The following is a 24,674-nucleotide window of genomic DNA, read 5'->3' as shown; positions in this document are numbered from 1 at the left end:
AGGCAACACTCTTCAAATCCCTGGAGGGCTGTTGTATAACAGGTGATGAAGACATCTCTGCCTGTCACAGTGGGAAGGGCTAAAGTTTTTGAAAAACAGTCTTACATTACAGGAGGATAAATTTCAGTGGAACATTAGGAGAGAAGATGACTCATTTAAACAAAGAAAGGTGCCGCACATGTAGCAGAAGAGAACAATCCAAGCAGACAGTTACAGCCTCAGAGACAGAAAAGCGATTCTAACCATAGTTGGCACAAGTGTGGATCTGAGCACTGTAATGCTGTTCAGCCAGATGACTACTGGAGAGGAGAAACAGAGCGCTGACTGAAAGTTTGCCACTTTTGTCAACTATGCTATTGGTACCTTTTAGTGACATTATACTAAAGTGACATTATACAGAGTTGGATAGTCCCGTGGCCTTGGCAGGACCGGGCTGCAGAGACAAACCTCCTGCCCCCTGCACGCTCCCCTCCACACAAGCACACACAGGCCCTCCCACATGTATGCCGGGTTCCCCACCCACCCATGCACACATTCCATGCACACATGTACAGGGGCCCTGCCCACCCATGCACGGGTGCCCCAACCACCTACACACACACACACACACATGGGACCCTCCCACCTACACACACACACACAGGTGCCCGCCCACCTGCGCAAGGACCCCACCCCCCGCCCCACTTCCAAACCAGTCCGCAGTTCGGAAAAGGTTGGGAGCCACTGGGATAATCCTTTTCCTTTACTAACAAGTCATAGTCACGGCCGGGATCTAATGGTTGTTGTGGGTTTTTCGGGCTCTTTGGCCGTGTTCTGAAGGTTGTTCTTCCTAACATTTCGCCAGTCTCTGTGGCCGGCATCTTCAGAGGACAGCACTCTGTGCTCTGGTTGATGCAGGCCACAGAGACTGGCGAAACGTTAGGAAGAACAACCTTCAGAACACGGCCAAAGAGCCCAAAAAACCCACAACAACCATAGTCATTTTGTCCATTATCTGTATCCTCATCTGTCCTGGGGCCATGAATAAATACAAAGAAATGGGACCAATGCCACAACGGTCACCCCCTTGTATGTTGTATATAGGGCTGCAGTAAACTGAAACATCAGATTACTGAAATTGTGGATACTGATCCCGTGGATGTGGAGATCACACTGTATATAAGTATCCATATTTGGAGAATGAGTTTGCTATTCACATAATATATTTTCCATAACCCATGCCACCAGAGACATTGGACTACAAATCATATTTATACCAGCTGTATAGTCTTAATCTTATCAAATGGATTTGATCCACAAAAGCTCACAGTAAAATATAGCAGTCAGTCTTTAAGGTGCCACAACAGTTTTGTCTCTTTGTTTTGTTTTCATTTTGTCCAACAATATGCTTGCAGAGACTAAGATGGCTACTTCTTCAAAAATTAATTGAAAGTGAAGCTCACTTCATACTTCCTTCTGAAACTGCCCAACAGCATGACACCCAAACAAGAGAAAAAGAATTGATAGCATGGATCAGGGCCGGATCTTGACAAACAGCTGCAGAGGGACAGAGAGACAACCAAGTTCAGCATGGAGAGTTGAGCGGAAAGGAAAATGGGAGAATTTAATGGGCAAGCAAGTCTAATGGAAGAGATAAGGAAAGGAGGGGGGGTAACATTTCACACAGAATTACAGCCATCAATATCATGCAATCAAAGCTACCTGGTTTTTAAAGAAGCATTAATTATTATGATTACAACAACAATAATTGTAAAAATAAGCAGCAGAGCTTCGAAGTTTAATAGATTTGATTATATTAAAATTGTTGATTTACAATCATCATCATCAACAACAAGAGAACTGCAGAGCTATGGATCACCAAGTCCAGGCCCACCCACGCCAAGGAGGCACAGTGGGGAATTGAACACCCAGCCTATGTCTTTAAACCACTGAGGTATTCAGATGACACACAGAGAAAGATGATACTATTGTAATACAAACACTTTGAGAAACTGGAGGTGCCACATCCCTCTTTTTCCTAAAGGAAAAGTTAATGCTTTTTCTAAGATGATGCATACTGGAGATGAGCATTCCTTTTAAAATCAAAGCTCTTCAAGGGCTCTGCAGTTTGATTCAGGGCCTGACACAACGATTTAAAAGCAGTCCTGAATCAGCTTTGGCCAATTTAGACCTGATCCAACATAATCTGGACTGGAATCTAAACTGCAATTCAAAAACCCACATTTTCATTAGGAAGCAAAAGCAGTCCCAATATTTTATTTCATTTTTCAGAGAAGTGAATGAAACATGCACACAAAAAAAGGTGGTCACCACAGAGGTGGATAGATTTCAGAATAGGTCTCAAGAATAGGTCAAGGTTTAAAATTGTTCTGCCAACAATCATATTTTTATTTATTTATTTTTTCACAGATGTGAATGAAATTTGGCAATATTTCAGAGTGAATTAGGGTTATGCTCACCACCTTTTAAGGTTCATTTTCAGAAGTTTACATTTGCTAACGTGCACTATGATAGAAGGGAAGCATCATCCTTCCCCAGGCAGCAGCATGTCTAAGGTTGGTCCTGGTTCTGTTTTTACAAACGAACTTACAAATAATATTTGTGATGCAAAAATGCTAAAAATGAAGCACTGCATGGTTCCGATGAGCACCCAGATGGTAACACAAGTAAGGTGAAGAGTTGATCTAAGCTTTTCCAAGGGAGAGTCCCTGTGGCATGTCTTGCCCTTGTGAACCCATATGAGTCAGATGAAGGAGTCAAACGTTCGGCAAAACAGGATGAAGCAGTACCATTTTTCCCCCCAAAATGTGATGACCATGGTTGATGGAGATGACTAAGAGGTTTCAAAAACCTGTCTTTGTGGTCTTAGAACATGATTTATGTTTCGAGGTTTGGCAAAGGATATGGGTTGCAATATATACAACATGTCTATTGAAGAGATTTAGCTAGTCAACGCTGTGACATCATGTTATAGCTAATTAGTGGGGTAAAACGCAACTTAATCTGTCTTCTAAATGCATAAAACCATTAGCTAGTGTACATTAAGTATACTATTAAATACTCATGAACTGTAGTGCATTGACAGCATAATCATGTTCAATCTACAGCCATGACATAGAATTTAAATTATATCTTTTTTCTCCCAAACAAGAACATGAATCATATTCAAAATATATTTTGGCATTCAAATGGCAAATTATTTGTTTATCTTTTACTTATTTGTTAAGAAACGTGAGCTATTCTGAGGCTGAAGTTCCATGTATCTCTTATTGATCTTCATTTAAAAATAACTGCAGTATTTTTGTTCTAGCAGAATTGCTGGATTTTTACATTATAGCCTAAATCCCAAATATAGTATAGCTCAGTGGGTTAGAATGCCTGAGACCAAGAGTCTGAATCCTCATTGTGCTTTGCAGGAGAGGGGCCAGCCAAACTCATTTGGGATATATGTGATAGATGTGGTTCTGTGCCCTTTCACCTCTATGGCCTTTGCATAATCCTAGAGTGCCACCAAAAAGAGGCCCAGGTAAATCAAATCTGAATACTTGATGCCAAGGAAAGAAAAGAAGACTGAGGGAAAATGTGATAGCACTTTTCAAATACTTGAAATACAGAGGACGGGTAGGATCTGTTCTCAATCATCCCAGGGTGCAGGATATGTAATAATGGGCTCAAGTTATAGGAAGCCAGATTTAGGCTGCATATCAGGAAAAAACATCTTAACTATTAGAATAAGACAACAATGGAACCAATTACCTCAGGAGATGGTAAGTACTCCAGCACTGGGGGCATTCAAGAGAAAATTGGACAACTATCTGTAAGATCTGATTTGATTTGGATTCCTGCATTGAGCAGGGGGTTGGACTCAATGGCCTTATAGGTAGGGTTGCCAGATACACGGGTACTAAAAGGAGGACATAGAAAGACAAAAAGGAGGACAAAGGAGGACATATTGAATGTTTCATTTGAATCATTCCAGATGAAACCCACAATCAATACAATTTTATTACAATAGCTGCCAATAAATGTCTCTTAGTGAACTGACAAAGAAACGGTCATGTTAAAAATTAAAGATAAATTCAATGGAGGCTGTTTTTCAAAATACCAGGGGTGGACAGGCAGGTGGGGGCAGGGAAAGCCAGGGGGAAGGGGGTCCTTCCACCTCTCCCCCTCCCATCCAAAATTATAACATAAAATATACAAAAGCCTGACATTTTAAAGGTTTTTATCTTTGCCTGCCTGACGGAGGACATTAGGCTAAAAAGGAGGACATGTCCTCCTTTTGCCTGACATCTGGCAACCCTACTTATAGGCCACTTCTAACCTAATTTTTCTATGATTCTAGTATTCTATCAAAATAAGGCGAGGTAGTCCTGTTTTTAAAACATACATGTTGAGATCATGCTCTTGTGGCACCTTAAAAAGTGACACCTTCACTGTTGTAGGAAATGAGCTCCATGACAGATACCACCAACCCAGATATTGATGTACAAATGAATGCTGCATCTGGAGTTGATCTGACTGTCCATTTCAATAAAATGAGGGTGGAATATGTGACCCGTGCTGAGCAGAACAGACTGAACAAGCAGGGGAAATAAATGCCAACCTTTACCTTCAAGGGACTGGGGAAGACCCTCTTCTTGAAGCAGAATTAATGTCTTAATTTATAACTCTGGAACAAATCTTTTCTATTACTGTTAATTACAAAATATTTCAGAGTCAAGAACTGAATCAGCATATCAGCAGCAGTGTTGAAGAGACCGACACCAACCAGAGAGAGATTACGGATCTGAAATGCAATCTGCAAAATCTGCAAACCAAACTGCAACCGCAACTCTCTCTGGTATGAGAATTCTCAGTTCCTCTCTTTATCAATTAACACCTATGATGAAATATGTTTCCTGCTGATTGTGACTGGATTCTAATTTTAAGACAGGCAGTTGCTCATTCTTTATGAAAGTCATCAGAGGAGACAGAGCAACATTATATAATGGCTTAATATCTTTTAACGGAGTAGCATGAACAACAACTTCAGTGGGTCCAATGGGACCGGCAACCAACAATGTTTCGGGCCACACATTTTGGAAGTGTTCTATAACAAGGGGCCATTCCAAACCTCTCACAATCAGTAGGTTTGCACATGGGGTGGGTCCTCACCTCACAGATAGTCCTGCAACATGGGTGTTGAGTCCAATTACCTTTGGGTTGGGTTGTGCCAGTTGGTATAGAGTCTGGACACACCACCTTCCTCCACGGACCTTTCCCTCTATGGGAAACATACACAGTCTATTCTAGTGGTTCTACCTCTCCTAGCTGTACTTCCATTTCCCCCACCTTCCTTGTCCTTCGGAACCTTCCTCTAGTGATTGTCCCCTTTCTCCCCTTTATGAGGGAACCAGAATCCATAAGGCCCTTCAGCGCTTTGTGAAATCCCCTTGTCTTCTTCTCTGTCTTCCACCTCTGGACTTTCCCATTCTTCTGATCCTTGTCATGAGCGCAGCTGAAGATCCGGAACCTGAGGGGTTAACTGTAGCTAAGGAGAATGCTGAGCGATTAGAAACACAACAGCTGAATTGCCTCCAGATTCTCCTCCCCCAGTAGATAGGCTGAGGGCCAGGCTTCGGGGAAGACTTATGATGAAAAGGTCAGAGAATCACTTGAAGGCTGCCCGCAGAAACATCCGATCAACTAGCCCTGAGTTCTGACAGGATGAAAAGGCTTCCAGCAGTTCAAGGACTGTTTTTACTATATAAACAGCTCTCAGATGGCTAAAAGTCCATGGAAGCAACAAGTCAAACCTCTGGCTCGCATCCACGCTCCTGACTATCTTGTACCTTGTTCTCTGGACCTTTGGCTTTGGATTCTGACCCTGGACTACGTTGTGTGAGTTGGCTTTGGTATTTGGATATCGGCTCTGCATTCTCTGAATTTCTGACATAGGACTAGCTTATTGGACTCTGCTGTTGTAACCCCCGGGAACATGACAGATTGCTTCCACCACCACACTCCCCCCCACAAGATGGAGGGAGAAGCAAGCGAAGGCTTGGATCTGCTGAATGCTGTGCTTACTCAAGTGCAGTTTCTTACTCAAACAGTGGTACAGCTTCAGCAGCAGCAACTGCAATCCCAAGCCAACGCCGCTTCCCAGGTCAAGTGCCCTGTGCTTCCTCCCAAAAAGTTTGAAGGAAAGGTGGAGGAGTTTCCAACATTCCTGCCACAGTGTAAACTGTATATTGAGCTGCGTGCCAGAGACTTTCCCATGGACAAAACCAAGGTATGCTTCATCGTTAGCCTACTCAAGGGACAGGCAGCTAAATGGGCTACTCCTCTACTCCTTGCTCCTTCACCCCTGTTAACCAATTACCAAGGCTTTTTGAAACATATCTCAGCAGCTGTTGTTAATCCCTTGCAAGCTGCTACTGCTAATAGGAAGATTCGGGCCCTGAAACAGGGTTAGGGTTCAGTCTCCCAGTATTCCACTGAGTTCAGACTCTTGGCTCAAGACTTACTTTGGAATGAGGCAGCTCTTATGGACCAATATATGGAGGGGTTGGCTGGTTGGATCCTGGATGAGCTGGCACATGTAGATTGACCGAATACGCTGCAAGAACTATAACTCTATGCCTTTGCATTGATGGCCAGCTGGCGAGCCAACGCCTAGCACAGAGCAGTTCCTGTCCCTTGCAGCCATCCCTGACGTCCACCAACACTAGACAAAAGGATTCTGAGCCAATGCAGTTAGGAGCTGCTCGGCCACACCTCACCCTTGAGGAAAAAACACGACACCATTCCCAGAATCTCTGCCTGTACTGTGGGGGAGCAGGACATTTTGCTTCTTGCTGCTTGGTTAAGCAACGTAACTCCGGTTCCACGCTACCACCGTCAGTAAAAGAGTTGCCCCGTGTATGAATGGACCCTCAGACATGGGGCACTTACCTGGGTCCTGTGAACCCTACGTTAACATCCCGGCTCCATTCCTCGTACCAGTAAAACTTTGCTTGCCAGATGGACATTGTTTATGCCATGGTCGATTCTGGAGCTGATCGCTGTTTCATTGACACGACCTTTGTGAAACAGCACCGGATCCCTGTACAGGATAAAGAGACCCCGACCCTAGTTGAGTCCATAGACGGGCATCTCCTCCGCTCCGGTCCTGTGACTCAAGAAACCCATCTGGTCATTCTCCAGGTCCAACACCATCAGGAGCAACTACAATTCAACGTTGCACGCATGCCCCCATTTCCCACTTATTCTGGGCCTTTCCTGGCTCCAAACACATAACCCCCTAATGGACTGGACACAAGGGGAGTTGCGTTTCAGGGACCTGTGTCCGCATCTGGGTCCACCGGCAACCTTGGCTGCAGCCGGGTCAACAGACAGTCCCATGATACCCTTGGAATACAAGGACTTTGCTGATGTCTTTGAGGAGAAGGGGGCTGATTAGCTACCCCCACACCGACCCTATGATTGTGCTATCAATTTGGTGCCTGGGACACCCCTTCCTGTGGCGCAGATCTACCCCATGTTGGCTGCGGATTGATTCAGGAGTTCACCATTCATACATACTGCATGTTATGTGATTCACATTCTAGCCCATAGCCACCCTTCTTTCTTTCTTCCCTTCCTGTGCTCCTGCCTCTGTCAATCTTTTCTTCCTCTGGTCCCACCTCTGCCAATCCTTTTATGAGCTGTAAATACAGGAAATAACCAGTAATAAGGTGATCTAGCACTAATCTCATATATGTAATTAATTTTTTAAAAAATAAAATAAAAAAATTGGAGGGGTGTTTTCCCTGGTCCTGAACATCACACTCCAATCACTTACATCACTGCAACACCCGTTACAGGCACCTTTACATGAACATATCACAACTATCCACACAGGGAAAGCCTGTTTGAATTGTTCTGGCTTGAAAAAGTAGAAGCCTCCGAAGGCAGAGAAAAAACACACTTTGGAGCAAAAAAGCGCTTGACCAATTCAAATCAGCTTTTGCATCATGTGGTCAGTAACAAAGACTTCCAATTCACCCAATTTATAAGCAGAGCAAATCCCGCAGTATTTGACCATGTAGTTGCAGTCAACATCAGGTGATTTTTGTACTCCAGCATTCCATAGCTGCCCAAACTGGGTTTTGTCAGCCAAGTAACCATCACCTTAATCTTTCCTTTGTCTTAAAAACACCCAACTGATCAAAACTGCCTGGCTCTTGTCAACCAAGTAACCATCACCTTAATCTGTGCTTTGTCTTAAGAACATCCGACTGATCAAAACTATTTGATTCAATAAAAGTGATCCCTTCTTTTGCTCTGTGCTTATTTTCTTAAGTATCCTTTAGATTTCTCAAGTGTTCCAAACTTTATTAAGCTAGTTGTTGAAACACCCTCCATTTGCAGGATCCAAGTCAATGCAAGTATAAACACTATACAGAACAAAAAGCCTCAGGAAATGAAACTAAAGTCTTGCTGGATTAAGGTTTGCTATCATAGCAAAGTGCTTAGAGAAATAATGAGAAACTAAAGTTACTCCATGAGAAAAGGAGGCAACTGGGGAAATCCAAGGATGCTTTTGTAGAGACCGAAGGGAAAGCCCACATAGTTCTCTGCACCACCCAAAGTGAGAAAATAACATTAAAGTGAACCATCTTTAAAAGCACTTTGCACACCCTACTGTCAAGAAAGTGGTTATGTCGTAAGTACAAGAGTGAAAAAGGTGGAATGGGGAAAAAAAGGTTATAATGATGGGCTGACAAATAAAAGCTAATGAAGGTGGAACTGGGATGGGACAGAATTACTCAAATGTTCTGAAACAATAATGAAAGTTTCAGCCTGGTCAAATCCACCCATTCTCCATTTTGAAGATGGGGGGGGATTGCAAATGGCCCAAGGGGAAATGAAGAAGACATAATACTAGGTTCGGTTATTAATATCCATCAATCATGCAGCTATGCGTGATAAACTGGCAAAACAAACAATGCAGCTATGAAAAGACATTTTTTAAAAAAAAAGAGCACACCCTTGCAAAATCACATATAAAAACTCAAAACGTTCCTTCCTGTTTAAGCTCTGCTTGGGTGACACTTCACCTTTTTCTACCCTTGCCTGAAACTTCTTTTAAAACCATGTCTTACTTTGGCTGTGGATCTAGACAAGTACCCTCCTCTCACAGTGGTGGGGCGTCTGTGAAGTTTTCTAATTGTGGAGTTTATGGCTTGGGTGGCGGGTCCAGTGCAGGAAGCTTTGGTGCTGGTAGGGCAACTTGGGGTGCAGGGTCAGGCTGGGGTGGCTTCGGAGGTGGAAGTTGCTATCATATCTATGGTTCTTCTGGCATTGCTGGTGCTGATGGCGGACCTCTCTCCTCATTTTCATCTGGTGGGGAAAAAGAAACCATGCAGAACCTCAATGACCGTTTGGCTTCCTACCTGGCTAAAGTCCATGCCTTGGAGGAAGCAAACAGTGATCTCGAGCTAAAAATCAGAAACTGGTATGAGAAGGCTACACCTCGAACTGATGGTGGACTCCACGACTATAGCAAATACTATGTTTCCATTGATGACCTTCAAAATAAGGTAAGCTTATTATTTTTAAGAGATTTTGAGAAACCAAGGAAGATGTCTTTTCAGCAGCAAAAATGATCAATCGGCAGAATCATTTCTATGCTACTGTATACCATAAAATGGAACCAAGATGTAAGCCCATTGGTGGAGTATTTGCTCATACATTATCAAAAAGTTTCTTTATACACAGGATGGAAAGAATTCAACTGAAAAGATAAAAAAATAAAAAAGCAAAATATGGAGAGGAGACGAAGCGAAATGGACTGATTTTGTCCACCCAGATCCAGCACTTTGAGTGGTTAGGTTCTCTAAACAACTGAGCTCAAATCCCAACGCATTTTGCCATGTTAGTACTGAATCACAAATGGCACTCCCTTCTGATAGATGAAGCAGAATTTCAGTTTTGCTCAAGTTTGAGGAATTTACCAAAAATTTTCAAAAATATGAGGGAAAGATACTTTTCTTCCCATTTCAGGCAGAAGGAGAACTTGGACTGCTCCACTCTTTGGAGGCAGCACAAAAATTGGCCTCATCCAGCGTGGGAGGCATCTCACCCAATGGAGTGATCCCCCTTCTAAAGCACATCAAGCTTCAGTGCTGATGCAAAAGATGAACATAGTGTTTTAGTTTGGTGTGCTCTCAGCCAATATTTTGGAAAACTCTTATATGCTTTGGTGGATGATCTATGCTGGGAACTGAATAGGGGTTCTGTGTCCCTGCTGGTATTGCTGGACCTCTCACAACATTCAGTACTATTGACCATAGTATCCTTCTGACACATCTATGTGGAATGAGACTTGGGGACACTGTTTAGTGGTGGCTCCGGTCCTTCTTGAATGAGAGAACTCAGAAGATGGTGCCGTGGGATTCCTGTTCGAAACCCTGCTTGCTGACCTGTGGGTTACCTCAGGATTCTGTTTTGTCTCCTATGTTATTTAACATCTACATGAAACTGCTGGGAGATTTTGTCTGGAGTTTTAGGGTTCAGTGTCACCAATATGCTTATGACATCCAACTCGAACTTGCCACCTAAATCCAAGAAAGCTGTTTTAGCTCTAATTAAATGTTTGGTATCAGTAATGGGCTGGACGAGGGTGAATAGACTGAAACTTAATCCAGACAAGACAGAGATGCTTCTGTTCAGTTGATAGATCAAGGAATAGGAATGCAGCCTGTACTGGATGGGGTTACACTCTCCTTGACAACATAGGTGCACGACTTGAGGGTGCTCCTGGATTCATCTGTGAGCCTGGATGCCCAGGTTTCAGTAGTAGCTAGGGGTGCGTTTACACAATTAAAACTAGTACAACAGCTATGTCTGTTGCTGCAGAGATCTGATCTGGTCATCGTCATGCACCAAGCTAGAAATAATTAGGGAGTGCTGGATGGCTGGATAAATGAGTAACCTTTAGATGGACTATTATGCATTGCTGTTCTGACTGGGTCTTCAGTACTACTGTACTTGTATTTACCATGTCTTAGTGTGGTATTTGTTTGCTTCTTTTCAGTATTTGCATACTTATTGTTTTAGCATTAATGCTGTCTTTTAATTATGTAAGCTGCCTCTATATACTTGTTGTTCTTAGCTTTAAATATTGTCAGCATTACCATCTTTTCCAGAGAATCCTATCTTCTCGTAATATGCCCAAAGTAGGACCTAAGTCACAACATTTTTGGCTCCAGAGATAGTTCAGGCTTGAATTACTCTAGGACCCACTTGTTAGTCTTTCTGACAATCCAGCACATCCACAAAGCTCTCCTCTAGCACCAAATTTCAAATGAATCCTTTTCTCCCCTGTCTTAAGCCCAGCTTTCACACAGATATATGTTGATTGGAAGACAAGACCATTGATGATCTTGGTCTTGGTCTTCAGTGACACATCTTTACACTTGATGATCTTTTAAAGTTCTTTCAGTGCTGGTCTTTTGAGTCTCAGTCTTCTGATTTCTTGGCTGCAGTCTCCATTAGGATCGATTATTTCCCCAAACCTCTATTTCAGTTTCTTCATTGTCAACATTAAAACTGTGTAGTTCTTTTATGGTTATGATTACCCTGGAGTATAGGAAAAACAAATGGACAGTTGTATGCTATCTATTTAGTGTAACGTAATATATATCTTAAACCATAATCTCTAGCATATCTAGTTAATGGATTTCAGGTACTAGGCCTAGGAAATATGAAGTGTTTCAACAGCAACTTTACACTTAAAATAGTATCTGGCCTATGCCTCACACTATTGAAATTGTTTTTAAATGTTTTTTTTTAAATTGTTGTATAGTATTTGAATTTATTTAGATTCTTTGAATGTGATTTTATTGAGTGTAGCCCACCTTGAGATCAGTCAGTATATAAAGTGGATTAGAAATACAGGTCAAAATTCTGTTGCAGTCGTACAAACTGAGTGTGCTATTTTCCAGGCTGTCCATTATGCACACGGTCATCTCCTATTTGTACAACAGCCAATTCTGTTTATGTGATTGCCCTTACATGTTTTGCTTTTATCAAAAAGGCGCTGGTCACTTGAAGAAATTAATATATAAATATTGTAAAGAAACATGTTGTACAACAAAATTCATTACCCCACCAAGATGACATGCCACACATTTTACATCTTGCTTGGTTTCCCGAGTTAACTTAATTGCGCTCATAAAATAATGAATCTTCTATAAAGTATTTTTGTATCAGTTCCCTTTCTGTTTTCCATATTTCCCTCCCTATCCCCATGCAGATCATTTCAGCAAGCATTAACAATGCCAGCATCATCCTGCAAATAGATAATGCCAGGTTGGCTGCAGATGACTTCAGAATGAAGTAAGTTGGTGTGGGTTTTTTGCTGTTGTTTTGGTTTGTTTTTTAGCCATCCAAACAGGTGGCACCTTATTTAACTTGAAAATATTGACAGAAGTAATCAAGGCAGCAAAGAACATCTCAAGTTGTTGCCAGAGAGATGGCGCTTAGTGCTATCAGGACAAAGATATTGGGCAGTACTTCATTCTTTTTCTTACTTCATTCTTTTTCTTTTTGAGAGGGGAGGTAAGAAGAAAAGACCTAAGAAGTTGGTGGAATAACATACTGTTACAAATGGACAGTAACAAGATTTTAACAAAATCAGACTACATCAGCAATCCATATATAATTTTTATTCTTCCTTTTATAAAGACATGAAAACGAGCTGTTCCTCCGCCAAAATGTTGATGCAGACATCAGTGGTCTGCGCAAAGTCTTGGACGAATTGGATCTCTCCAAGAGTGACCTAGAAATGCAGATTGAAAGCCTGACTGAAGAGTTGGCTTTCCTCAAGAAGAATCACGAGGAGGTAAGGTGGCCAGTTCAATAAGAAGATTTCAATATGGCTACATATCAGATGATGCCTGATCAGCCTATATCAATTACTGCATTTCACTGTGGTTGAATTTGTTTGTTTGTTTGTTTATTATGCTGTTTTTCTCCCCAAAGGTGACCCAAGGCAGCTCACAACAGATAAAACTGTAAAACAGGTTTAAAATATTATACATAAATGTCATACTAAAAACAATTAGATTAAAAATCAAGAATAAAAACCATTTAAAAACATTTACCAATCTGTAGATTAAAAACCAACATTCCTGAGACACTTTACTGCTTAAAAGCCTAACTGAAGAAGAAAATTTAGAAAACAGTACAGTGATCGCAGGATATTAGAACAGGTCAATGCTCTGCTTTTATAGAGTTCATTTACCTTGTAAACAATGCAGTACATGAAAAAGAGGAAGAATCAAATTAGATAATGTTAGGTAGCACATTGTTAGGAGCTGAAAGTGTGATAGTATTCCAAGGACATAATTGCTTCAAAGCTTGAGTACTCAGGCTTGTGAACAAAGTTAATGTTTACCTGCCATTTGCTTAATCACAAATCAAAGGAAATGAATTTGCAAGCTGTGCGAGGTGAACAAAGTTTGTGATAGACACTCTTCCAGAACTTAACGAATTTCCTCTTGTAACAATAAATATCATCTCGCACTTCACACAACTCTCTCTTTTTTCTTAAAAGAGGCAGCTGTGTTAGTCTTTGGTAGCATATCAGGCAAAAACAAAAGAAAAATAAAAAGTGAATAAAACAAAAATGCTGTGGCTCCTTAAAGACTAAACGCTATATTTCAATATGAGGCCAAATCCACTTCTTATGACTGAGGAAGTGGACGTGGCCATGAAAGCTCACATTAAAATATAGTAGTTGGTCTTTAAGGTCCCACAGAGTTTCTGTCTTCTTTATGTTGTATGCTTCTTTTTTTAGCATACCTCTCCTTTCTTACGAATGTAGCCAGTAGCAACAAAGTCTTGTCTACCCAATTGCTCATCTGCTCCTATAATACAATATCTCTTAGTCCGGAACTGCCTACTGTATTTGTATCATTTCTACAGTGTAAGATTCACTTTACAGTTTGAACATCACAGACTAATAGTCTCTAGACAGGGCCAACTGAATAATACTAATCAGTTGCATAATTCTCATGAGGGCTGGCCATACTGTCAGGTAGACTGAATCAGCGTTTCATGCAGAAGTTTATGGATGCCTTGGAAGAGGAGCAATATGTTCGGCCAAAGTCTTATTCAACTTTTATATGTACACACTCTTTTCCCCCCTCAGGTAACAGAACTGTTGCCAAACAGACTAAAATGGAGAGATGTTATATTGCTTTTATATCACAGTTTTTGGTGTAACTACAGTATTATAGACATGGCTAAGAAGCTGCTTCTTCCTCCTGAGCAAGCTGACCATTCCCAGCATCCACCTGAGGTCTGGCCCTCTTTGGGTGCAGAAGGCCTCCCAGAGGCACCAGGCAAGCTCAGGCAGCCTGTTTGGGGCACCACCTGCAGAAAACTGCCCTTCCCCCTCATCAGGAGTCAGTACACAATGTTTTTATGTTTATAAGAGTGGAATTTTAATCTGTTTATTTTCATTTTTAGCCAAAATGTTGAGTTCATTGTGTGCAAAGCAAGTTCAATCTAACTCTCCATGAAAAATATACAAACTGGTTTGAGCATCCACTGTGACAACAGATTGGGTTCAAGCAGAGTTAAGGTGCTGTCTGATACCTGGAAAGGCATGTGTCCGATCACACTGGAAAGGGTTGCTTTGCAGGGAGCAATCTCCCTCAAAGCGATCCTTCTATCTGCTGGGAAATCTCTCCAACCCAGCCCAGCCCTACAGCTGCACTAAAAAAAAAATCCAGCTTGAGCACAGATTGGGGTTGAGTTATAAAGCAATTCCCTGTACATTGTGTGATCGCCAGGAAATAGATTGGTCTGGATTGCTCCACAGGTGGTTCAAAATACGATCTGTTTCGCTGTGTGATCACACCTTTAGTCATGTTTACAGACAATCCACCAAAAGCAATGAGACTTTTCCTTAATCTTAGTATGTCTGTTCTAGCATGGCTAGATCTGGATCCAATCTCTAGAATTTTTCCCCTCCTTTTCCCTTTCTACTTTTCTAACTTTTTCTCCTTTTTTCACTAGGAAATGAAAAATTTGCAAGGCACAAACTCCGGGAATTTCAGTGTTGAAATTAATGCAGCCCCAGGAATTGATCTGACTACACTTTTGAACAAGATGAGAGATGAATATGAGGCTCTGGCAGAGCAAAATCGCAAAGACGCTGAAAACTGGTTCAATGAAAAGGTGAAAATCTCCTGGTGCCTTGTGTCTAGAAGTCTGTATGACAACATACTACATTGAACACAAGATGTGGGTTTAAAGAGGAAAATCTTAAGCAAATTGAACTACTGTGACATGGAGGCTGCTAGAGTGGTAATCCAGTGGTAATCTACTGCAACATTTCAGGCAAAATGATGCAAAATGATTCAGTGCAAAATTCAGTTGGAATTTTTTCCTGATCATTAGACTTAGATTTGCTTGTCACAGAACCTGCCTTTTTTCCAAGAAAAGTAATGATAATAATCAAGACATCCTTCAGGACTTAATCTGAATCAGGATTCACAGACTACTGTATAATCTATTCTCACTATCTACTATAGCTGTACATTTTCAATAATCTGTATCCTACAAGAGAAGTTTTCCCCATACTAATACCTTCCTAACTACAGCTCCCACCATCTCAGCTGCCTTGTGTAATGGCAATGTAGTTCTCAACATGTGGTGGACACCACATTGGACAAGGCTGAAAGAGAACCTCCAGGCTCTTTTAGCACTCTTATTAAAGTGCACTCTGCATTAAAGTGGGTCCACATTTGTAAAATTCTGCTCCCATGAATTATATTTGGTGCTTGCACTGGTGTTTTCAAAGTAATTTTGTTTTGTTTTTACAGATGGTCTTATGTGGCTTCGTGTTTTCCCCAGTTTTTGATTAATTTACTACAGTTTAAAAAAAAACCTTGTATTTTATTGAGCACATTGCTTAATAGTTGTAAGAGGATTACACTCTGAAAAAGACAGTATACACATGCATTAAATAAATACATAAATAAATATACAGATTATATTCACATGTGAAATACCTGAAAAATCACTGAGGTTTTCTAGGGGGTGGAGGTTATCTTCCAGAATCAGAGAACTGCATAACCATTGATTAGGAACACCCTATGTGCAGACTGATAGGTTCCTGAAAAACCATACCTAGGGTTCAAAGTATTTTTCTGTCCTTGGCTATTTAACTTATTTTTAACTTCTGTTATTCAATTTGATGCAGAGCAAAGAATTAAACATGACAATCAGTGTGAGTGCCAAGGAGACAAATGCCAACAAGAACGAGGTTGCAGAGCTAAGACGCACCCTTCAGGGTTTGGAGATAGACCTGAAAACGCAACTTGCTTTGGTATGCACAGAGCTCCTTTCCAGTTAAAATATTTGTGTGAAAGATTAATAGAATGCCTCCTTTCAATTCATACCTCCTTCTTACAGAGCACACATAAAGAGTATTTCAAATATATGGTAATCATCATGGGATGACACAATCTAATTCATGCCATTTGTTAAAACTCTATATTCTAAACTTGAGCAGAAATCTTGGGATAATATTCCAGGCAACAGGTTAGCAAAGGCTGACCTAGACCAGAGGTTAGGAAACATCCTTTTTTGGACTACAGCTTCCAGAATCCCCCAGCCAGAGTGGCTATTGGCCATGAGGTAGAATATAAATGTTAGACAATGATCTGATCTAGACAATTGTACTATCCTGTCCCTGAGTTCCTCTGCTCAAGTATTTGCTCAAAAATGATCCATGCCTATAATACTGGTCTTGCAGTAGCAGTCTTAGTGGAACTGATACCTCTGGTGAGCGGAACTGATAATTGCACAGCACACGAATGAGGTGAATTAACACAATCTGTGGTATCAGAGAGCTTGGAACCCCTTGTTCGTGGCTCACAACACTATTATGCCCTCAAGGTTTTGGACTCCAGCTTCCATCAGTTCCAGCCACCAAGGCCAATAGGCTGGAATGATGAGAGTGGTGGTTCAATCAAAACATCTCAAGGACACTAGATCTGATGACACAAAGCGACTGTTCTCTCAAGACACATTGCAGATAGCAACATTTCAAAGACCTACTTTAAGTCTGCAAATCTGTACCCTTTCTATGTCAGAGACAATCACTGGAAGCCACTCTGGCTGAGACAGAAGGCCGGTACTGTACCCAGCTCTCCCAAATACAAGGACTGATTGGTAACGTGGAGGCTCAAGTGCAACAGGTCAGGGATGACATGGAGTCCCAGAATGCAGAGTACAGCCAGCTCCTGGACATCAAGACCCGTCTTGAGAATGAAATTGAGACCTACCGGCAACTGATTGATGGAGAACCAAGGTAGGAAACAAAAAAAAATGTTTTTGGTGAAGGAGGGGCTGAGGCATACATCACAATTCAGATTTGCCACAAATGATTCCGGATGTTACAAACAGTATTAATGTTACTTACAATCGGCAGCTAGGTGAACAGCTGCCTTCTGACGTTCATAGACTGAGATAAAGGGACAAGTGTAAATGGACATGTAACAATCAATGAACATAACTGCAAATGATTCACATTATGTCAGGGCACTGTGCCTCTTGTTTTCTTTTTTAAATAAGCAACTCCATCATGCCCAACCAGCACTGACAACGAAGACGTCTGTATGTGCTTCCTACAGAGCATCACTGGTTTACATGTTTCCCCTCTACCACCAATGCATCACTCAAAACACTTACATTTCTTATCTGCTACACTAAAAAAAAAGTGGGCATGCAACCTTGCCTTACACCAGTAGTTCTCAACCTTCTAAACTTTAACTCTCACAAATCACTCTGTCAAAGACCATGGGTCCCATCATAAAGAAAACAAAAAGGCCATAGCTTCTGATAGGGTTGCCTATAAGTTTAAGGGCATTCTGTTCTCATTATCAACCATTTAGAGTAAGTTTTAAGGACACAAACATTTCAGAGGTCAACAACAAACAAACAATCAGTAGTTGAAAATGTTAAAAATATTGTCAAACATAAATTTTATTGTTATAGGAGCTATAAAACATAACAAATGTAATTATATTATTACTAGAAACAGGTTGTATTAGAAATACAAAAAAAGACAGAAAACTAATAACTATGTTTTGAAAATCCTGTATCCCACCTAGACTACTTTTGTGTTCTATCACAGATACATGGTTAGGAATTGCTATCTTAAATCAGATTTGCTCCCCACAGAGAAGGAAACAGAGGGGTATACAACTAAGGATAAGCCAATGCTTCTTCAGTTCTCTGGTACCCAGGAATTCGAAAGCTAACACTAGGAAACAGAAAAATGATCTTACAGCAAATTTTGAATAGCAACTGAAATGTTTTGGAACCATTGTGCCTTGCTTTGCTTCATGCTATGAAAAAGAAAACAGCTACAGTATCTTTACCTGTATTGCATCCTGTTGTGCAGCTATAGCTTGAATCACAATCACATATAGGATTGTGGTTCAAGCTCAGTAAGTCCTACTGGCTAAAATCCTGCTGAGTAATTCCATGTGCCTATTCCCTCCCCTAGGTCCAAGGCTCTCTAGGGATCCCTTTTGGCCCGGGGTAGCTTTTAAGAGCCTCAGAACTGGGATGGCGGGGGCTTTCAATGCCTTAAAATTCCTTCTGCCAAGAGCAGTACCAATGGTGGCAGTTTTGGGACATTAAAGGCTTCCCTTTTCCCATCCCAAGATTCCCAAAGGCTTCCCCGGGTCAAAAAAGGATACATAGGGAGACTAGGAATCAGGGGAGAGGAGGTAAGGAACTTTATATTAAAGATTAATATCCATGGCAGATGATATCAGCTGATGACGTGCATAAAGTTAATCTTTGAATTTGATGGGATTGAATCTCCAGTAACCGTATACAGGACTGCAACATTATCTTACAGAATAAGCTCACAAGAAGGACTCTTAAATGCAGTGCTAGCCATCTTGTGGATTATTCTTTTTAATGAACTAATACAAATGGAAGACAGTTAGGGCCGGTACTAACATTAGACAGAGTGAAACACCTGCCACAGATAGCAGAGCCTGATGAACAGCAGTGGCAGCCCCTTTCCCCATGCAGTCTTTCTAAATTTCCTGGTTATTCCCCTCTATTGATAAACAAAGCTGAGTGTGCTATGGGAAAGGAGAGGCTGCCTTAGGTGGCAAAACATCTTGAGCGCACCCTGATGATAGCATGGCTGGTCTGTATATATTCAGGTCTGGTGGCTTAGCACCAGGTTTTTTAAAATTCTGAAAGTAGCTCATTTCTGCTTGCCCCTCAAGTGACAGTCTAATTTCAAAATTCAAACTCTCTTCATCTTTAAATTTCACATGTTGATAGAATTTCTTCCAGATGTTTATCCTTCTTAGGTAAAGAATATCTGGTAACAGTACCACTAGATGTAATAGTGCTCATTCTCCAGATAGATTTTACAGGATCACACCTATAGTTTATAATCCAATATTCATGGAATGGCCCTAGGTCAGTAATAGGGCTACATGCTTTAGGTACAAAAAATCCCATACATCTCTAAGGTTTTCTTCCTGAAATCTTGGAGAATTACTAACAGACTGTGTGGGTCAAGGGTGGGCAATATATGATCCTTCCAGTGTTGCTGGATAGCAATCCTCAGCAGCTCTCACTATTAGCTGAGATGGCCAGGGCTTGTGGGAGACACAGTCCAACAACATATAGAATGCCCTGAGCTACTCATAGCTGATGTAGATGACAATGAACTATATGGATGACATAATATCAAGCACATGGCAGTGTTGCTACATATCTGAGATTAAGGCTTTCCTTCAAGTTTTGTTGTATTTATTACATATATGTACCATTTTTTCTCAAAGGAGCTCATGGACTTTCTCCCTACATTTTATCTTCACAAAAACTCTTTGAAGTAGGTCAGCCTGGAAATTTGTGACCAGCCCAGGTTTTATGGTTGAATAGGGATTTGAACCCAAGCCCTAGACCGATATGCCAACCATTACTGTATCCTAGTTCTCTGTGCAGAGAATTGCACTGTGATAATATGCCAACCCATCTTGGGCAATAAAATTGGATGCCAGCTTTACTTTGCCAATGAGTAGATGAAGATATTGCACTTACTTATTAAACCTTAATGATAATTCTAAAATGAGATGACTGACATTCTTGTGGTAAAAGTGCTGACAGGCCAGTGCAGGAAAGATGACACCACCACCTCGCTTGCTTGCTGATAATATGCAGTCTACTATACACAAGATAGCATTATTCATAATAGCTCCAAGATAGTTACATACGGTAATTCAAATATTTGGCTGAGACAGCACTTAACTGCAGGGAGATAATCTGTTTTAAAACTATAGGTGTCTGGAATGTTGTAGTAGAAAAATCTCTTTTTCTGTTTATGCTTTCGACTATTTAATGGCCTGTGCTGTAAATTATGAACATTTTTACTTGTCTGCTACTAATAACCATGTTATATATATACGGTATAAGCCAAGCAAAAGTAATGAGAGTAAATGGTCTATTTGCAGCAACTCTGGCTATAGTGGTAGCAGAGATCCAGGATCAAGAAATATGGGATCCAGTTCAGGATTAAGAGTTTTAGGATCTGGTGCTAGGGGCACTGGATCTGGTACAGAAGCCAGTTCTAGAGGAGCTACAGCTACACAAACTAATTCCACATCTGGAGAGAAAGGTAAATGATTTCTTGGAGACTTTAAGATATCACTAACAGGCATGTGGCTGATTTTTACTTTCCTATTCTTCTTGCACCAATATGTAAGAGTTAAACCTGATCGTTTCCCCATTAATTAAATGTTGTCTAATTAGTCTAATTTTGCACATCTAAACTGCACAGCACATATTCATAGATAGGTCTGATTCATTGATACTTTATGTCTAGGGATGAGATTTTTTTTTCATTTCTTGAACTACAAATCCAGATCATTCTCCACTCTCGGAGTTCTACCTGAGAGATAGACATCTAAATTGACTCATCTGGGAGAAAGGCCTCAACCTGAAGCTAGAATTAGCTTTGTCTAATCTTCCTGTTCAGCTAGCACTGGGGCAGGAAAAAGAAACTTCAGTGGAGATAGAACTAAGCCTTAGAGCCTTCCAACTGACGCCTTCCTCCTAGATGAGCCACATTTCTGTCAGGTAGACTCCCGGAATGGAGAATTATGGGGTTTGTAATCCAAGAAAGCAAAAAATCCCATTCCTAGATATACCAACGAATCAGAGCTTGCTTGGGCCACAGTGCTCCCCCAACCCAGAACACTCCACTCTGAGGAAGGACTCCTCAGACATTTGAGATGAAGCCCATTTGAGATGTACCAAGCACAGTAATGAAAGGAAGAGAACTGGGAAACATGCGTAAGGGGTGGTAAAACAGAGGTTAGGCACAAGGTAGCAAACGATGCCATTTTGCATTGTTCTGTCTGGTGAGATTCACGGGGGGCAGTTTCAGAGGAAGAATTCTGCTTTAGTGTGCAGAGGACAAAACATAATTTTTCCTTTCCTTTTTAAAATCTTCTTGTGGAAAGATGTTCTTGATCTATACACTTCCAGTGATGTGTTTCTTTCCTTTTGTTTGTTCAGAATCAAAGAAAACAAGAGTGATTAAAACCATTGTTGAGGAATTAGACGAGCACGGGCGAGTCACTTCTTCCAAGGTTCAGTCTGTTGAAGAAAAAACAGTGATATAAACATCAAGATATTCTCCAGAAGAATGTTTTGGCTTCTAGTAATAAGTGCAGTACCAGAAAAATAAACATGTTCTTTACATTACTGTGCCAACATAAGGAGCAGCCAACGTGAAACCTTTCCTCTTTCTAATAAGAAATCTGTTAAGATCCTGATCCTCCCTCCTTTGTATTCACCTACACTGAATGTAGTTCCCCCAGCTGGAGTTTTCTACTTAATGACAGTTTCTCAACTTGCATTTACCTAAAACTACATTGATCGTTCCTATATAAAGCTATTTCTGAATCTGATTCTGTGGGTTGCACACATTATATCCTGCCAATCTAGTAGGAAAGAGTTTTCTCCAATCTTTTGCACTATGAGAGATTGAGGAAGAATTGCATTGGTGTCTACAGATGCACTGAGTCCATTAGATCAGTGGTGCCCAACCTTTTCCAAATCGCGGACCAGTTGGGAGGCAGGGCACCCCCCGCGCTCGTGGGTGGGCGTGGCACACTCATGGGTGGGCCGGGCATGCTCACGGGTGAGTGGGGCGCACACTCGTGCATGCATGAGTGTGTGTGGTGCTCACGGGTGGGCAGGGTGCACTCACAGGTGGGCAGGGCATGCTCGTGGATGAGCAGGGCGCCCACTTGTGCACGTGCGTGTTGGTGTGGTGTGCTTGCGGATGGGCGGGGCCGCACATGCACGGATGTGCTGGGGCACTTGCCGGTGGGTGGGGCATTCACACACAGGGGTGGGGGTGCGTTCACGTGCATGGACAGGGCATGCTCACAGATGGGGTGGGCATGCTCATGTGAATGCATGGGTAGGCGGGGCACCCGTGTGTGCATGTGTGTGGTCCGTGAGTGCATGGGGAGAGTGCATGTGGGGGCAGGAGATCTGTCTCCGCGGCCCGGTCCTGCCAAGGCCATGGCCCACCGGGGGTTGGGGACCCCTGCATTAGATGATGCCTTCTAACATCAGATTCTACATGATTCTCTACTTTCCACAGTAGCGGTTTAGGATTTCTCAGCAAATAAGCTAGTACCACTGAGGTAGATTATAGTTTTTTAGTGATTATAGGCTGCCATGCAACCCTATGAGCTGCTGTGCTGACCTGGTAACTTTCTATAATTCCAGCTGACCCCAGTTAACAAATTCCTATATGACTGTTCAAGTAGCTCGCGCTGTTTAAGAGCATGCCTGGAGGACAAATCTATACATGCAAGGCCTGTTTAGTGTAGACCAGTGGTTTCAAACTTGGGCCCCCAGATGTTCTTAAACTACAACTCCCAGAAATCCTGACCAGCACAGCTAGTGGCGAAAGCTTCTGGGAGTTTTAGTCCAAGAACATCTGGGGATCCAAGATTGGGAACTACTGGTGTGTAGACAAAGGAGCACCAGTTTGGGGTTCTTATTAAATCTGCTCCGTCTGCCCTGAAAAGCACATCAGACTGTTCTTGTCCACATTAAGAATTTGTGAACTCAGGTGACTGCAGTGTAGCAATGATCTTGCAGAGAAGCAAAGCCAGATATTCTGAGGGCAGAAAAAGATATTAGAGGCAGTTCATAGTTAGAGCTGAAAAGCATGTTTATGTTGGAGCGCTATGTCTGAGACAGACTTTGCTATTTGAGAAATCAGATTTCTAAGGAATCCCATGCTTAAGTCTTGAAGACCAATCACAGAACAAAACAAGTTAATTTACAAATCATGTGAAGTGAAACAAGCTCCCGCTGACACGCACATACTTTCACTGGCCAAGCATTTTCAACTTCTAATGATGAGTTGTCTATAACTTGTTTCTACTCATAGCAGTCCAGTCTTTCACCTCAATGCAATAACTTCTAGTAACCTCTTCCAACATACCTCTTCCTAGCATGGAAATCAATCTCAAAAATATAATTCTTCTGAATATGGAGAAATGTGCAATAGTTCATAAATTCTTCAAAAACAATCTGAAATGAAATTATCTACAGTTTGTATTTGTTATATCCAATAGAGACAGCTACTCCCAGCATAGAGATGTCCAGGTAGTACTTGCTTGCCATATAAGTGTTTAAGTGGTGGACCTTCTCTAGGGGGAAAAAAAAATAAGTGGCAATCTTAATTCCTCCACAATGTGAGATTCAAATTTAGGCTTCTAAGAATTAAGGAATCAAAACCCTGGGCCTAGCTGAATGAGTCTGTCACTTTCAGTTTCTTCTGCATTCAATTGTTTAAAATCTTAAATTATTTCTGTCCTGAATGTATGTAGAGCTGGAGAAATTATTTTTTAAATGAACTGAAAATGACCTTCCCACCTCTTACCACTCACCAAACTGAACCAAATCCCAGTCTCTACAGACCACCCTTCAGGTGGCTCCACACAGTCACATGTAGTGAGATGTATCTCCTTTGAGCCTAATACTCTGAAGATAGGATGCATAGCTACAGAAAATATTATTAAAACATAATTAAAATGTGGAACATACCGTATTTTTCGCACCATAAGACGCACTTTTTCCCCACAAAACAGGGGGGTGGAAAGTCTGTGCGTCTTATAGAGTGAAGAAAACAGATTATATTTTCCTGTTTTCTTCTCCTAAAAAATTGGTGCATCTTATGGAAAGGTGCGTCTTATGGAGCGAAAAATACGGGTATATCAAATACAGTGGTACAAATTGTTACATATCATTTAGAGGAAAACAGCTTAAGGTTTACTCAGGCAGAATTAACAGTGTACAAACATCATTTTACAAACACGTGTTGGTAGATTGCTCAGTACATAGTTTTCATCACTAGTGTGATTGTCTTTTTTTAAAAAATCCTTCTCAGTTACTAGTTATGTTTTGACTTGCTAATCTTTCTCAGAAGCACAACATGAGACATGTAGATAGAACAAATCTAAACAGAGATAATCATCTATCTTCCAGATGGTAATGGGTTCTTTCCCACCCTGACAGAACAGCGCTCAGGGCAAACCAAATCTTTGAAGCCTGGCATCCTC

The 24,674-nt window shown here is 41.4% G+C and overlaps 1 protein-coding gene across 1 annotated transcript; it reads left to right on the top strand.

The window, feature by feature from the left end:
• The first annotated feature begins 1,226 nt into the window (after positions 1–1,226).
• Positions 1,227–21,995, top strand: LOC144583648 (keratin, type I cytoskeletal 12-like). Its single transcript, XM_078377860.1, has 8 exons — positions 1,227–9,566; positions 12,284–12,366; positions 12,715–12,871; positions 15,055–15,216; positions 16,244–16,369; positions 17,139–17,356; positions 20,535–20,698; positions 21,601–21,995. The coding sequence occupies exons 1-8, from the start codon at positions 8,937–8,939 to the stop codon at positions 21,705–21,707; spliced, it is 1,647 nt and encodes a 548-aa protein (XP_078233986.1). The 5' UTR covers positions 1,227–8,936; the 3' UTR covers positions 21,708–21,995.
• Positions 21,996–24,674: the final 2,679 nt, after the last annotated feature.

Source organism: Pogona vitticeps, chromosome 6 (assembly GCF_051106095.1).
Source record: "Pogona vitticeps strain Pit_001003342236 chromosome 6, PviZW2.1, whole genome shotgun sequence".
Taxonomy (NCBI): Eukaryota; Metazoa; Chordata; class Lepidosauria; order Squamata; family Agamidae; genus Pogona; species Pogona vitticeps.
Note: the sequence above shows the minus strand (reverse complement) of the source record. Positions and strands in the feature narration are given on the sequence as shown.

Coding starts and splice junctions, on each gene's coding strand:
- LOC144583648 (XM_078377860.1), top strand. CDS start 8,937: ATGCAGCTATGCGTGATAAACTGGCAAAACAAACAATGCAGCTATGAA. Junction 12,367..12,714: donor GCAGATGACTTCAGAATGAA/GTAAGTTGGTGT, acceptor CCTTTTATAAAG/ACATGAAAACGAGCTGTTCC. Junction 20,699..21,600: donor TTCCACATCTGGAGAGAAAG/GTAAATGATTTC, acceptor TTGTTTGTTCAG/AATCAAAGAAAACAAGAGTG.